General features: G+C 43.4%; 1 protein-coding gene across 2 annotated transcripts; it reads left to right on the top strand.

Moving 5' to 3' along the window:
• The first annotated feature begins 265 nt into the window (after positions 1-265).
• asb7 (ankyrin repeat and SOCS box containing 7) lies at positions 266-7,430 on the top strand. Of its 2 annotated transcripts, XM_030376576.1 has the most exons (5): positions 266-315; positions 1,072-1,148; positions 1,291-1,544; positions 2,942-3,547; positions 5,748-7,430. In XM_030376576.1, the coding sequence occupies exons 3-5, from the start codon at positions 1,334-1,336 to the stop codon at positions 5,885-5,887; spliced, it is 957 nt and encodes a 318-aa protein (XP_030232436.1). In that variant the 5' UTR covers positions 266-315; positions 1,072-1,148; positions 1,291-1,333; the 3' UTR covers positions 5,888-7,430. The 2 variants fall into 2 exon arrangements, with proteins under 2 accessions (XP_030232436.1, XP_030232435.1); XM_030376575.1 differs by lacking the exon at positions 1,072-1,148 and having other exon boundaries at positions 275-315.
• Positions 7,431-16,174: the final 8,744 nt, after the last annotated feature.

Below are 16,174 nucleotides of genomic sequence, written 5' to 3'. Positions count from 1 at the left end.
ATACTGTCTATCAATTTAAAATAATATTTAATATGAATGTAAAGCCACCAATTAATATCGGTAGAGAAATATTAACATTATAATACATAATAAAACAGTGCTTTTTATTCTGAAAGATCTGTCCATTCAGTCACGTCTATGTCATGTATGTTGGACTGTGCCAGGTATTTTCATTCTGCAGCCGGATGTTTGTGTGTCAACGCTCTTCCTCTGTCGACGCTGATTGGCTGAAACACACCTCTACTCTCTTCTGGACGCTGATTGGCTGAAACACACAGATTCCATGGTTGGTTTTTTTTTGTTACCGTCTGTCAAGTAAGTCTTTGTTTTACATTACCTGTAAAGCGCTGACATTTTCCATGAAATATAACCCACTGCTTAACATACGATCAACACATCACATCGTGGCTGTGTGTAGAAACTCATGCACATGGAACTCTTTTAATGCATAGTTGAGGCTAGCTAGTCCCTGCTAAAGTTAGCCTGGTAGCTAACAGCGTAGGGCTGCTGTAGCTAGCGTTGCTACCCTGGCTCATACTCGGAGCTGGAGGAGTGAGGAGCAAACACTACCTTTTTATTTCAGTTGTTTTACCTGATGTTAGCAGGCGCTCCTTGCTGGAAGGTTAACGTTACTCTATTGTTTGTGGTTTATCTCCAGCTGCCTGGACTAATGTGTCATTTTTCCAGACTGCATTATATGGCTTGAGAGTCCCAGTCATATATCAAAAGTCAACGGTGTTCTGGATTACTCTTGTAAAGGCGCCTGTGTGAACTCTTGCTGCAACTAAATGTGCCCCATCCTTTTAATGTTGACCAGCTAAGTGTACAAATTATAATAGTATTCACTGTCTCTGTTATTCTATAAGTTGTCACAAGATAATTACAATTAACAGCTTATTAGATGAATATGGGCTGTTTCACTGATCAACTTTATTTAACTTAATTTGCCTGTGCTACGATGCATATACACCAAATATATTATACGTGTGAGCTAGAATGGGGGAGCAAGGGATATATTGGTAAACACAAACTTGTTTCACTTCAGTTATCATGTTTATCCTTTTACCCCAGTAATATACCAGACCAGCAAGCCACTACTTTGGACCACTGACAGACTGTTTTATCCCAGCTTGTGTCTGCTCACTATGGTACGAATAGGCACACATATTCTCAACACTAAAAACGCTGCAGTTCAATCGATTTGATTCAGCTGTGTTCAAGCCATAACAACGACAACTACTAATCCCTTCTTATCAAGCGTGTCATGTTCTCTTCTCCTCTCCATACCAGATGTCCCGTGCAGCAGAACATTTCCTTTACGAAATGTGACAGGATGCTGAACCATCAATGCATAAGGAACCCGGAGCTGCATGAGGAGCTGCAGATCCAGGCTGCGGTGGCGGCTGGGGATGTGTGCACTGTCCGCAGAATGCTGGAGCAAGGCTACTCCCCCAAAGTACGGGACGCCAACGGCTGGACGCTGCTCCATTTCTCTGCCGCCAAGGGCAAGGAGAGATGTGTACGGGTCTTCCTGGAGCACGGAGGTGAGAGGGTTTGGTTCTTTTGTGGTTGACAGCATTTTGTTCTCAGGTATAGCTTATAATACGTTGTTGGGGTTTGGATGTTGAAGTCGGGACATAACTTTGGCTTTAGGAAGAAGCAGTTAAACTTTCCAAAAGTTTTTCCAAACTGGTCTGAAGTGGGAATGGGAAATTAATAATTTGGCGGTTTTGTGCCTTGAAAACAACTGGATATTTTGAAAACTTCCTCGCTGTTTAATGTGTCTAATTTTCCTGCACTCTGGCCATTATGCACAGCAAGCATCTGCAGTTTATGTACTGTTCAGTACTTGCACTGATAAGGACCACTTTGTCAGTAAGAAAGTGGGTGGATCGATATTGCGTTTTATAACACCAAAAAAAACATATTCCCATGAAGAAGTTCCTATCCTCATCATCAGGGCAGTTCAGGTTCATGAAAGAAACCATATGACCTTTGCACCCTTGTTGTCCTGATTCTGTGATTCTTAAAAACTGTCGACATAAGGCAGAGCATTTTCAATTTAAATAGTGTTTAACTATTTAGTAATTGTAGGTTTTAAAGTTGCTGTTTAACACTAGATTTTAATGGGTGACACAAATGTTTGCATTTAAGTGTCTGGAAGATCCCACTATCAATGACGTTTATAGTTTCATACACTAGAGGGCATTATTTCTCCGGAGGGAACCCTCTCTACTTGTTTCCACTGAAAAGCAGAATTTAGTCTGTTACCACTAGAATAGAATGCATCTAATTCTCTGTTTTATAAACACATTTGGTTTGAAGTTATTGAAAAAATAAATATTTGGTTTGGTCTGTCAATTTTAATCTATGTTTGGGTATTAAACAATCAGCCATTAAATTAGAATAATGGTAGTTATAGTCCTAAATAGACCCACTGTTTGTCATGGCTCCGAGCAGTTTCTGACAACAAAGTTTCTCTTCTTCTCACAAGAATTGTACATCTTCTGAAAAGCAGATGGATGCTTATTTTCTTTCCTAAAGTTTGCCAACATGTGCATTTAACAACAACAACAACAACAACTCTTTGACTTCTTCTGCTCTCTGCTGACGGCCCGACACAGCCAATACATACAGCACAAAAATACTGATAATGTCCTGTCATAATACACTGAATTAATCTAGATTTTAGTTGTTCTTGGAAAAAAAGTGTTTAGTGAGATATCACACAACACGTTTTATGTCTCTGGTGTTTCCAATTGGTTACGACAACACCTACATGAGAGTGAACAAAGCTGACGGTATGATGTATATGTTTAATCAGCAACTCAATGGATTGATACACTGCAATAATCAACACTTGAAGTTGACTGACCCTGCTTCTGCCACCAACACGTCCCACACCTCTCTAACCCCTTGTCCCCCCTTGTCCCCCCCCCAGCGGACCCCACGGTGAAGGACTTCATCGGCGGCTTCACGGCGCTCCACTACGCCGCCATGCACGGACGCGCCCGCATCGCCCGCCTCATGCTGGAGTCGGAGTTCCGCGGCGACATCATCAACGCCAAGAGCAACGACGGCTGGACGCCGCTGCACGTGGCGGCGCACTACGGCCGCGACTCGTTCGTGCGCCTCCTGCTGGAGTTCCGGGCGGCGGTGGACCCGCTGAGTGACAAGGGCACCACGCCGCTGCAGCTCGCCATCATCCGGGAGCGCTCGAGCTGCGTGCGCATCCTGCTGGACCACGGCGCCAACATCGACATTCAGAACGGCTTCCTGCTGCGCTACGCCGTCATCAAGGGCAACCACGCGTACTGCCGCATGTTCCTGCAGCGCGGCGCCGACACCAACCTGGGCCGGCTGGAGGACGGGCAGACGCCGCTGCACCTGTCGGCGCTGCGGGACGACGCGCAGTGTGCGCAGATGCTGCACGCGTACGGCGCCGACACGAACACGCGCAACTACGAGGGGCAGACGCCGGTGGCGGTGGCGGTCAGCATGTCGGGGGTCAGCCGGCCGTGTCTGGACTTCTTACAGGAGGTCACAAGTAGGTGGACCCTGACCTCGGCCGTGTTGTGCGTTAAGCTGTGCCGCTGTGGTGGGGCTGGGCTGTAATATATACATCAACATGGCGCAGTTAGTCAGACCCCATTTGAGACTAATCGCTCTTCGAGTTCAATGATAAGGCAGGCAGTCTTTCCTAATTCATGTTTTTCCTTCTTTTTCAACCCCAAGGGTTCACACCAGTTACAGTCAGTTTTCACAGAGTTACCCTACGCAATGTTGACGTAAACCATGAAAACACATATTTTGTTAATGTGTGTTTTATTTATTGCGTGCCTTTACAAATTAAGAAAAAAATGCTGCCTTTATTGCTTAAGTTAGTCAAGCTTATAGCTTCATGGCTTGAAGCTTCACGATATGGATGGTGGTGGTTTATTTGCACATAGGGTATATAGATGATGCACAACTATAAACTAATATTTTCAGAGAATTTCATTGGAGATGTAGAAAAAGCAGAAACATAAATTATGAAAGAAGAATTTATGCCTGCCTTATCTTTGAGCTATTAAAGCGATTAGGACAGAAAAGGGTCTGGTTTAGAGGCAAGTGGTCCAAGTGTAGGTCCAAGTCACAGGGAGTGATGGACTATTTTCATGTAAGTTGAGAAGAGGAGAAATCTCAGACATGTACAGACAGAAAGCGGGCACACTGCCAACGGGAGGTTATAATGACCAGTGTTCATTCACAGATCAAGCCCTGGTTGAAGAGGGGGGGGGAGACCACATTACCTGCAGCACGAATGATTTAGGCTCGAACAATGCCCGCATTCCTCCGCTGCCCCCCCAAACTTTGATATCAAAGATATCAAAGGGCTACGCTGCGTCTGAGACAATGCCCTTCACAGGGTCTCTGAACGCCGGGGCAGATCACATGACCGCCGGCTTATTGATTACAGCAGCACCTCGGTGGATTAACTCATCCTCCCTCGGCCATGAAAACCTGTCCCACGCAGGGATGAGTGGCAGCCCCACTCTTTTGAAGGCTAACACAGACGTATCGCTGTCGCAGCCCTTAGCTTTTTCTCACGTCAGAGACAGCGGCCTGAATGGCACAGCTGCATCTGGGACTCCCATGACAAAGCGGCTTATTTTCATAAAGCACTGCCACGTTGCCCGTATATATATTGAAGACGTTATTATGCGCAAGCATAGTGAAATGTTTTAAGCGAAACAATAGTCGTGCTGTATATAGTCCGCCCGATAGTCATAGTCCAAGTGTATTAGTATATTCCTAAAGGGCTTCACAGAAACCAAACCACCTCCCAGCCCCTCAAAGGATGAAGGAATAACATGTGAAACCTTGAAGGAACACATACGAAGATCCCCTTGTTCTAAGAAGGCTAGGACTGCTTAAGCCAAACAAATAAAATAATTACAAAAGATAACAACTAACTATGTCCGGCCAAAATAATGATGAATAAATATTTAATAATAAAAGGGAATCTGTAAGTAATCACAGTGAAGCAGAAAGTCTTTTAAGCCATTTTCTACATCAAGGTAAATCACGTTTCAATATTCCTTTGCTCATTGGTTGTATATTTAACTGCCCTGGACCGTCTTACATACGTGCCTGAGATTGTCAGTCTTAAATCATGTCAATGTCCAAAACGAACACATTCCATCAGCAAATGGCTGATATGTAATATCATTTCATACTAAAATAGGGACAAAAATGTAGGGTTACAAATGAAATACAATGAATTTGTTATTCTCAGTGAATCTGTTTATTGCAATTCGTTGCAAACCCTGAGAACAATTTCCCCAATGGGACAATAAATTATCCATCTATCAATTGGATTGGCCTGTATATTTATCCGCATGGCAGGTCAAATAATTGTTATTTTTTATTTTTGTGCACTGTGGCAGCGTACCGTCACGCGTCTGATTTAAGAGAGCGATTCCCACCCTGTTCCCACCCCTTGGTGGTTAACGTCAGCGCTGGCTCATAGCAGATTCATGCAACAGTAGAACTCCGGGACTGTATGATGGCTGTGCCCCAGGCAGAACCTTTGTCGTGGTCCATGTCCGAGCTGCGACCCATTGTGGGTGTTCTGATGATAAAGCACGCACAAATCACTTCCTGGAAACAATGGCATTTCGTTTTTATTTGCATTGTCAATTTGCCTTATCTTTACCCACGACGGCACGGAATAACCTTTTTCTTCTTCTCTTCTTATGTTTCAGGACAACCTCGGACTTTGCAAGATTTGTGTCGTGTAAAAATACGTCATTGTATCGGGCTTCAGAGCCTGAAGTTCCTGGACGAGCTACCCATCGCCAAGGTCATGAAAGACTACCTGAAACACAAGTTTGACAATGTGTGACCGCAGCCACCACAGCCAAGGGGAGTCCGCCTGTGGACTCTCTCTGTTCTCATCAAGACTATGCAATCAAGGCGTGGGGGCGCACTGTACATCCCTCAACATTTATATTGCCCTCGTACCACGGAGAGTGTACATTCGGTCCTTTGGTTCTCTGCAGTGACTTTTTTTATTTATATGAATTTATTTTGAGGAGGTGCCGAAACAGCAGAGATCCGGCTTATCTCGGTACCTGGGTTATTTCAGCTGATGGATGAAATAACACAGCAGTTTATTAAACACTCAAATTCCCTAATAATGATGCAGATGATTGTTGCCTCTCGATGTTTTTGCTAATTGGACCGATTGCCATGTGCATATATGCCAGTACGATTTAATTTGATTGGTGATTGTTAAATAGGATTGCTCACCAATATGTTTGCTACGGGGATCGAAAAGTGAGTGAAAGGTTATTCTACTAAATATGGGTTGATTTTCTTTGGACCGCATAAAGCATTAATAGGTAATGGTTTTGAGTAGACAAGTTACAGGACTTGTTGCTTGGACTGGCTTTACATCTAGCACGCAAAAGCAGGATTGGTCATGCCAGAGCATCAGGCGAAAATTTTCTTGGCGTGCAAGAGATTGGTGTGCAATTGCCTTCAAATACTGCCATTTGAACAACTGTTGCATCAGAGTGTGATGAGTTATTTCATCCTGTTTCATCTTAAGTTATTTGGTTACAAATGTATTCACTGTGCTTTAGTTTTTTTCTGGAAAAAATGTATTAATGTTTACACAATCACCAGAAGCGAAATGTAAATATGTAACAATGTACAGCAGATATTTTTGTAGATTTATTTAAGCAAAAATCTTCTGTACGTATTCCTGTGTCTTTTGAATATGTTGGAAAGTATTGTACTATGTTTGGTGTGATTCATATAAATATTTTGTTATGTTCAAGTCGAATAATTTGTTCCCTTTTGTGAGAATGACTTCACTATGTTTAGGTCTGAAAGATCTCAAGTGTCATGGTAGGGGGTGGGGGGATTTATTTTCTGAACAAAAAATGTCTCTGAAGAACTGTGAATTTATTAACACATCCTTAAAGTTGGAAAGTGTTGGATATCAGGTTCAGCTACCATCACTATAACTCTATCGGTGAGTGACATTATTTAATACGGCCATATTTGTCGGTTGGAACAAAACAACGATGAAGCTCTTATAAAACACATAGGATTGCTGGGTGATATTTTTTCATGACCATAGTTTCACCACCCTTTACATGCTTTTGGATATGTCAGTTTTTATGCCACATTTTGTATTCCAGACTATTTCTTACCGAGAGCTGTGAATGACGGTCATGAGTGAGTTTGGTGTGACCTACATCGTCTGCCTTCTTCATGCCTGGTTGCTCAAGAGTCTTCCCAGTCAGGGAACTGTTCTTACTTGTCTTACGAAGCTCTTCGGCGGCTGTGAGTCTTCCACCCCAACTACTGAATGTATATAATATGCAGGTTTTAAACTAAAACTCAAGATGTGTCAATAAATCTAAAATAACTTGTGATTTGATTGTTTTCATTGGTTTCTGTGAATGAGTCAAATGAGAGTATGAGAACTTTTTATGTAAAGTAATCCCTTTGTTCAAATTTATTTGGAATTAAGTTGTTTGGGTAAAGCTGTGATAATCTAGCTTTGAATAAACGGTGCAGGAATTGTTTTGGGGAAAAATGGCATCTTCTATAAATGTTTTTTCAGGCATGGATAGTATTTTAGGCCTTGTAATTTGAAATCCCTATTCTTATTTGTGTATTTCATTTGCAGATTATCTTTATATATTTTGTTTTTCTTTAGTATAGAAGAAACTAACTATGTATAATATATATCATTTTATTTTCAGATCTATTTATCTTTATATCCATCCAGCCACTCCAGTTGGCATAAGTGTTGACAAGATATGTGGAAATCTGTTTGGTTAGATTTGCATGCTCACGCTTGCAGTGTAAGGACCGGGGGCGAAACACACTTTAATTCTCCCATAGTTGGTTGTCGTAAAGATAAAAAAAAAGAGTTGGCATTGCCTCTGGAGCTGTGTCACTTTACAACATCTCCCCCCCCCCCCCGTTTGCCTCTTATTTTATTTCCTCTAGCTATGTTTCCAGAGAATGCTCCTAAGACTGGGTTTCTGCTTTCCAATCCATTTGTCCTCTTTAGGGAACAGTCAGACAAGCCGGACTAAGCTGAAGTGACCTAATAGCGGGGAGTGATATATTTATGTCTTACTTTACCCAACATGGGGTGCTATCATTGAACGGGTCACTGGTAGGATTACATGATAAGACAATGGCTTCCCTCTGTTGCCGGGCGAGTCTTCAGACAGTGGGAACAATACCGGTGCTGTAAGACGTCTGTGTACTTCTGAGGGGGACCCGGTGTCGTGTAAAGAAAAACCTAGCTCTGCCTCTCAGCCCTGTACCTGATGAGGTGGTACGAGTACTCCAATGCTCACAAGGGATCGTCTACATAGGGCCAACACTGGATATCATTTTGGCCTTCTTCCCAGTAACTTGTTTGTGTTGTATAGTTATCCATTCTTTGAAGCCCAGGGAAGAGATTTTCTCTTTTTGGCATAATAGTTTTAGCCCTGAAGATCTGTAATGCACATGAAAGGAAACACAAGCCAATGCTGATTACCTGACATGTTTTCACGTTTAAATCCAGCTTTTTGCTGTAATTATCATATCATCATGTGCGTTGCCTTTTTCCCCCTCCTAATCCTTTCCGAACTCTTGAATTAATGTCGCTGGAGATTGCTTTTCTGTGGCTGTGGGCGTTCATTTTGGCAATCAAACTAACACGATTTTGAGATTTAGGAGAAACACAATATGGAATCCAGGAGAGGCCTCTTACAGGATGTGGACAGCAGCCAAACCGAGAGACTGGGAACGTTAGTCACTTGGCTTATTGGATCCTGAACGTGACACCTGTCTGCCAAGGTTCCAGCAGGATAAGACAATGTCAATACAAACAGGAACCCAACAATGTATCCTGTCTTGCAAAACATTTAAGACAAATAGTTTGGTTGATTCTAAGAAATGCCATTAGAACCACTGAGCAGCATTTATTTTTTGTTTTTCTTGTTTATGAATGCCTTCAAATGTTCCAGTCCCCCCGACGTCCAGAATGGTTGTGAGATGACTGAAGATAAAAAAGACAAATGTTTTCTATGAAACTGGAATGGCCCTGCAGGAGCAGCAATTTAAATGCTTAAAAAGCGGCATCCTTTTCATCTATCTAGACCTATATTATGAATGCAATTTTTCCTTCCCATCTCACGGGCGTTCAAAATTGTTGTGAGATGAATGAGGGGGAAAAATAAAATGAAACGGGATGGCATTCCAGAAGCGGCGATTGGCCGAGTTCCATGGGACCTTCTCAAGGGAGTCTTTATGTTATCGCCCGATCCGGCAGATGAGCCAGCATCAAGGGTCAGCGGTGTGAGACTGGAAACAAAGGGCCCTCTTTCTGACAGGCCCTCCACTCCCTTGTTGCCAGCACCAGCTGTTGGCTGCACCATTTTATCAGGACTTAATTTTGTGGTGAACCCCAACCCTCCTCCACTCGCCTGCCTTGTTGCCAGATGCAAGATCCACTGAGGCAGAACTAAAAGGCCCATTATTGGAATACCCTAGCACAGGCATGCCGGTGCCCACATTCCCTTATTCTGAGCTCTGCATGGCACCACAACATCTCTGTTCCACTGTAGTATCTGTCCTGGTGTGTCCATGTATACCTGATAAGGTATATCAACTGTGTCACTGTGGTAACAGTAGTCAGAACCATGGCAGTGCCACCAGACAAGTGCATTCACTTGCACTGCATGGGTCCATGGAATGAATCTGTGATAACAATCAGCCACAAATCAAGGCGTGTTTCACAGGGCTTAGTTGGATTCCTGAATTCAACTAAACCCGAAGAAGCACATTTGGTGATTTGGTGACAGTGGAGTGTGGGAACTCCTGCTGCTGACTGTGCTCTTTGGGGTTTGAGGAGATACACCCCCAGTTCCTCTCTGTGTGTGCTCCTCTTTGACCTCCTGGGAAGTGACTTCTGTATGCCGAACTGAGACAAGACCTCATAACGAAGGTTTGTTACATGAGTGTATCGATCATAAGATACGAAAGCACTTATTGGCTTTATCTTGGAAAAAACACAAACATTCTGTTTTATTCGACGTATGCATGACACAAGTAATATTGAAATTGAAAAAAGATTTTACATTCATTCAAATATGAACAGGCACAACGTATAACATCTGATGAAGACATCCACACACTGCGTTGCGTTGTTTCATTTTTTAGTCAATAATGTAAAATGATCTCTTTCCAACCCCCCTCCTGTTATTTTACTTCCTGTAAACATACTTGATATATCATGTATTTTCTCATAAACATGTCAATCCGGGACTTGATTGTATTTAGTTGATTACAGAGACTAAAGAGTCCGCAGCTGCAGTGAAAGATCTGACGTTGGCTTCATTCACCCCCATGTTTAATCACACAGTCTGCCTACCATATGCCATTGGGGACGGAGATGACTTGGTCGGCTGGGGCCCTCACCCCCAGTGCAACAGCAGTCTCACCAGTAAAGGGCTTTTCCATCAGACCTTGTGTTGCCGCTACTCCACCATATTGAAAGGACTCAAGAGAGTTGTTGTAGGACTGTAGTAGTACTGAGTAGTATTGTATAATCCTAAATCAATGAGGGCTAACGTTTGTCATGTTTCACATGCAAAGTTGAGGCAGTTTCAAACATGACAATGTTTGAAACTTCCCCATCAAGACAACTCATTTCCCAATGAATTATAAAATGATCACCAACAAACCATTGCTAACATTCCAATGCTCCTGGGATTCCAAAATGGAGGCAGTCATCATGTTCAAGCCCAGACGATTGACGTGAAATGACAACCATGCTCTAGTCCCAGAATACTGAGAATAGTACATACTTTTCCAATAACAATTATAATTTGCAATGCTTGTGGAAACCACAGAGCAGACTGCTGATTTAGAGGGTGTTCTCAGAGTTTGTTCAACGCTAGCACATTTTATTGAGGTGCGGTGAACAATTGTCGATTGGTGGATTTTTAATAAATATATTGAAGGCAGCTTTACCGGAGCTAAATTGTCTAGGAATGTAAAATAAACTGTTGGTGTGCAGCGCTTATCACGGAGCATGGTGGCATTCTAAAATTCCAAAATACATGTTTTAATTTGGTTTGTAAATAAATGCATGAAGATATTATGAAGTTTAATTCCCGAAATAAGCGGAACCACCATTTTATAATCACTTGACTCTGTTTGTATGTGTTAGTGCCATGGGTAGCCTGTGATTATAGGTCTTTACTGTCAAATAAATAACCTCAATATTGTATTTTTGAGTAGTGATTTGCCCTGTCATGAGTCCAAGGGACAAGGCTGTGTGTGACACACACAAGGATACACAGAGCTGTTTATCATAAGCCTACTGTATTGCATTGTGGTTCCCTGTTTGGCATGACCAAATGTAAACATTGGGTATTGAAAAGGAAAAGAACAAGAATTTATCCCTGGGTGAACCCAAAAATTAGAATGTGAAGTAGTGTGAGAGAAACCAAATAGTTACAATGTAGGTACGATAGGACCGAAAATAGTTGAGTGCCCACGCCAGGAACCTCGATTCCTGAACGGCAGTACAACGCACTCTACTGCTACAGCTATATGAACCATTTCTATTCATTTATCCGTTAGTTCATGCTTTCAATTCTATTTTTGAACAGTCGTGTAAACAGTGCTTCAGAACCCAGTCCATGTTGTGTGGGCGTTCTCCAATGAAAGAAAACGGCTATAGAACCTTTCTTAAAAGGGACCAAAACAACAATTGGCCAACAGACCTTAATACAATCACAGAGGACACTCTATACAGTGGCAACATAGGGGCGGCCTAAGCCCTCTCTCCCAGGCTCACCAACTAATGGCTCTCATCTACGGCATGCCCTCAAAAAAGGAAGCAAACAGGGCAACAGCCCTGTAGAGTAGTCTCAAGTCACACCATTCTCATCATTGTCTCTGTTCGCTCTTTACATGGAGTGCCTTCTTCGGTGCCCTCACTTCACTTTCTCCCCAGCCAGAAATAAAATCTAAAAGCCTCAAGAATCAACCGCGATTGCCCGCCTGAATGGGACAACCGGCATCTCCTTTAGCTTGTTACCATATTTAAAAGCCAGGGGGCCTTTCATTCAGGAATCCCCTGACTTTTCTTGTTCTTTTCGGGGCATTCCTTGGTGCCCCTGTACTCCCCGACCGGTGCATTGAACAAGTTTGTTTTTGGCTGCACTGAGTGCTGTTTTGTCTGGATGGAGAGGGCCCACCGTATATCCAATAACATTACAATTTGACTGTCCCTAATAAAAGGCTTGAAGTGACCCTGGAGGTCGACGCGTAACAGGGGAAAACAGGCTCCCGGGGGGGGGGGGGGGGGGGGGGGGGGAGGTAAGCACAGTCCCGCCTGTGTTGATCCAGAGTGCGGCAGGGCCCTAGCCCCCTAGCTCACCGCCCAAAGCAGTGGAGAAGACAGGGCAGACCGAGCTGGGCGAATAGTAGGAGAGAGGAGAAGAGAGTGAGAGTGAGAGCGTGCCAATGAGGAGGAATAAACTGGATACGTGGTAAGGAAGTAATCAGACGAGCGATGGAGATAGAGGGTGAGAGAGAGGGTGGGAGAGAGAGACGGATGGAGAGAGACACGGATAGATTGGGTCGGCGATATGCATGAAAATAAGCACACGAGAGAAAGATAGCCATCGGTTCGAACCGTGTGAGTGTAATCCTGGGGTTTGCCCTACGGTGTGTACTGTGGTGGGACACACTCACACGAGATGACCGCTGTAACGCTGAACAGTAGAGGAGAAGCAGGCAACCAGCCTGGATGGTGTGGGCGACTGAGACAGCATTGCGGTTCGGGCCCTTTCCCCCCCCCCCCCTCCACCACACACAATAGAGTGTATTGATTCGACGGCTACCCAAAACACTTCCACCCGAGCCGCGGAGTACTGCTCGCCTCAGAGCCTCACAGTGGAAGACGAGAGCGGCTGATATGTCCTCAGTGGCTGCCATTAAAGCATTGCATTTCTCAGCACGAACAGACGCCTAAGTGTATACGCATGCACGTGCGTGTGTGTGTGTGTGTGTGTGTGTGTGTGTGTGTGTGTGTGTGTGTGTGTGTGTGTGTGTGTGTGTGTGTGTGTGTGTGTGTGTGTGTGTGTGTGCGTGTTGGCCTGTAGTCTATGCCATTTCTTTTCAGGAGAGCCAGAATCGAGAGCTATTACAACATGTAAGTGATGGTGAGAATTATGCAGGGATAGCTTTATATCATTTTGTTTAAAAAATATTTTTTTGTGATACAGAAAATGTTTAATTAACAGGATATTATCTATCCATATGCTCCGGCATGGATCTTCCACTGGTCTGGTTTGATAGTTTGGTTTATTGATTTGATTACATTTGCATACAGTCTTTCACAATGTTAACAGTTAGTGTTTGTGTAGTATTTCTTGTCTGTACAAGACAATTAATTATCATTATTCATTATTGAAAAATGAATAATGTGTTGGCGTTTCGTTAGAATTAAAAGAATTTTCATGAACTGGTAGATCCCTTTATAGACTGGTAGTAGAAGCATAAAGGAAACCCAAAGATTACAATAACATATCATCTCATCATTTCATTATGGGATTATAATCGTCTCCAGATGACATGCGCGTCCCCATCATCTTACTACCATCAACACACACACACACACACACACACACACACACACACACACACACACACACACACACACACACACACACATACACACACACACACACACACACACACACACACACACACACACACACAAAGTAAGCATCTAGGGCCATGGAGGGGAGATGTAAACATGGTTCAGTCATTCAATACATCACATTAGAGCAGTGCTTCTGACAATGAGGTCTGCCCGCACACACAATAGCGCTAACTCTTTACTGGTCCTGGGAGAGATGACCTGGGGTGTACGTGGACCCCGGGATACACAATCTCTCAGACTGCCTTTCAGCCCAACAGCTCCCCTCTGGAGCTTCAACGGGGCCGTCCACACTTAGCCAACTGGTAGATGGCATATTAAGAGGAAAGTGATACACATTCGTGCCGGTTGGTTCCGAAAATGCATGGAAAAGAAAGAAAATAAAAGGTGTTTTGTTCGATGTGACCGCCTCGTTTTTGCCTGCATTTAACCTTATTTTGTCAGAACGTCAATAATAAATAAATAGATAACAAATAATGTCGCTTGTGAATTTATTTTTGAACTAAATTACATTTACATTTAGGGCATTTAGCAGACGCTTTTATCCAGAGCGACACAATAAGTGCATTTGTCAGAAGAAAGATAAACAGCAATAAATCGCTGGCGATACAGTAAGGATGTTCCTTAGGATGTTAGTTGAGTTAGTAGTAATTAGTTAGTACTATGCTTCAGTTATTAACAGCCTAACTTGTAAGTGGCTTTAGATAAAGGTGTCTGGCTTTTGTCGATTGTTAAATGACTAAATGTTGAGGTTGAAAAATGCTATTTTGTATTATTTTATTATTTCATGTGTGGAAGGCAACGGCGATTGTAAAAGAGCAAGGGAATTGGTTCTTAGTAAACTTCTCAAATTGTTTTTCGCTCACAGCTATTTTCTTTCACAATACTATTATTAATAATCAATTAATAATAATAATAATTAGTATAATATTAATAATTACAACAACAATAATACCACATTCTGTTATTTTTTCACTATTCAAAAAAATAATTGTCAAACCAGCATAATATGGAGAAGGCCTCGTTTTCCCTCCTTCCCGTCTGCCCGTCGGCACCCCCGATTGTGCTGATGTCATCGGGTACGAAAGACAATCTACAGCCGACTGGAAACAGGCGATGAGAGACATCCATACCTGCGCTGCCTTCTTCCTCCTCAAGCACCGCTTGTCAGTGCACTTTGGAAATTTGCTCTGCTCAGGGACACAACGTCCTCCGCGTCAGGGCCTTTACCGGCTGGGGAAGTGACCGCGGGGCCGTGGCCCTGCATGAGAAAGGCTCAGAGGGACCGGCCTGGGGCCCCCACGTCAACACTCAGGGGGCTCACTTTCACCGTCCCTGGGGGGGCTGAGGACGAGAGAGACCTGTCACAGGGGCTCGCATGGCCCCGGCTCAAACCAACAGTCAGGATTAAGAAACCCCATCAGCCGTACGTACAGTACCTCTTCCCTGGGTGGGGCGCCACACAGAAACACACAGACAGGAGTATTAGTGTTATTAGTAGTAGTAAACAATACATTCATAATTTGTAAAAAAAAAGATACAAAAAAACAAAGGGGCAGCTTTTGCCTGTGTATGACCCAGTATCTATCCTAGACCCAGTATTCACATACAGATAACATTTCACTTTATTTGATAGTGCACATTTTTTTATAAGATTTAGACGAAGAAAATGCACCCATGAAAATGTTATAATGGAAAAATCTCAAAAAAGGGTTAGGGGTAGTAATTAGTAGTTACCTTTTTTTTTGTAGTTAGTAAAAAAAATGAAATTCTTCCTTGTGTATACCACAGCTTTATGGGCTAGGAAGGGGCTGATTTAGCTCTTTCTCTTCCTCTCAGCCATGTTCTGGTGTTTGCCCTACAGTGTGTGTGACCACCATCAGGCCGGTCTCTCCTTTATCTGGGCCTGACTAAATATATTCTGCAACAAACGGAGGAACGAAGAGTTCTCATCAGCGCCTGAAAAGAGTCTTTGTTCTGGAGGCTCGAACACCTGGACACTGTTAACTCAGTAGTCCAGCCCTCCTACACCACCACCACCACCACCACCACCACAACCACCAACACCACAGCACTCCACCATCACCATCCCATGTAAACTATTATCCCCACCACCACCACCACCACCACCACCACAGCCACCAACACCACCACCCGGTGTCAACGCCAGGACCTCCTCCACCAACATTATCAACAGGATCAACACCACCTACACGCTCACCATTCCGACATTTCCTCTAACTCCACCCTCCAACTCCACCACCACTATCGCCACCCACCTCCCATTCTCTTCCTCTTCCCCACACGTTGTCCTTGATCTCTATCCCTCTGATATGTGTCTGAGAGGTGTATGCATCCTTTGTTTTATGCAAGCAGTCGGAATAAGGGTAACCCCTCACACTTGTTTGACATTAGTCTGACTCACTTCAACAC

The sequence above is a fragment of the Gadus morhua genome, chromosome 14 (assembly GCF_902167405.1).
Source record: "Gadus morhua chromosome 14, gadMor3.0, whole genome shotgun sequence".
Taxonomy (NCBI): domain Eukaryota; kingdom Metazoa; phylum Chordata; class Actinopteri; order Gadiformes; family Gadidae; genus Gadus; species Gadus morhua.
Note: the sequence above shows the minus strand (reverse complement) of the source record. Positions and strands in the feature narration are given on the sequence as shown.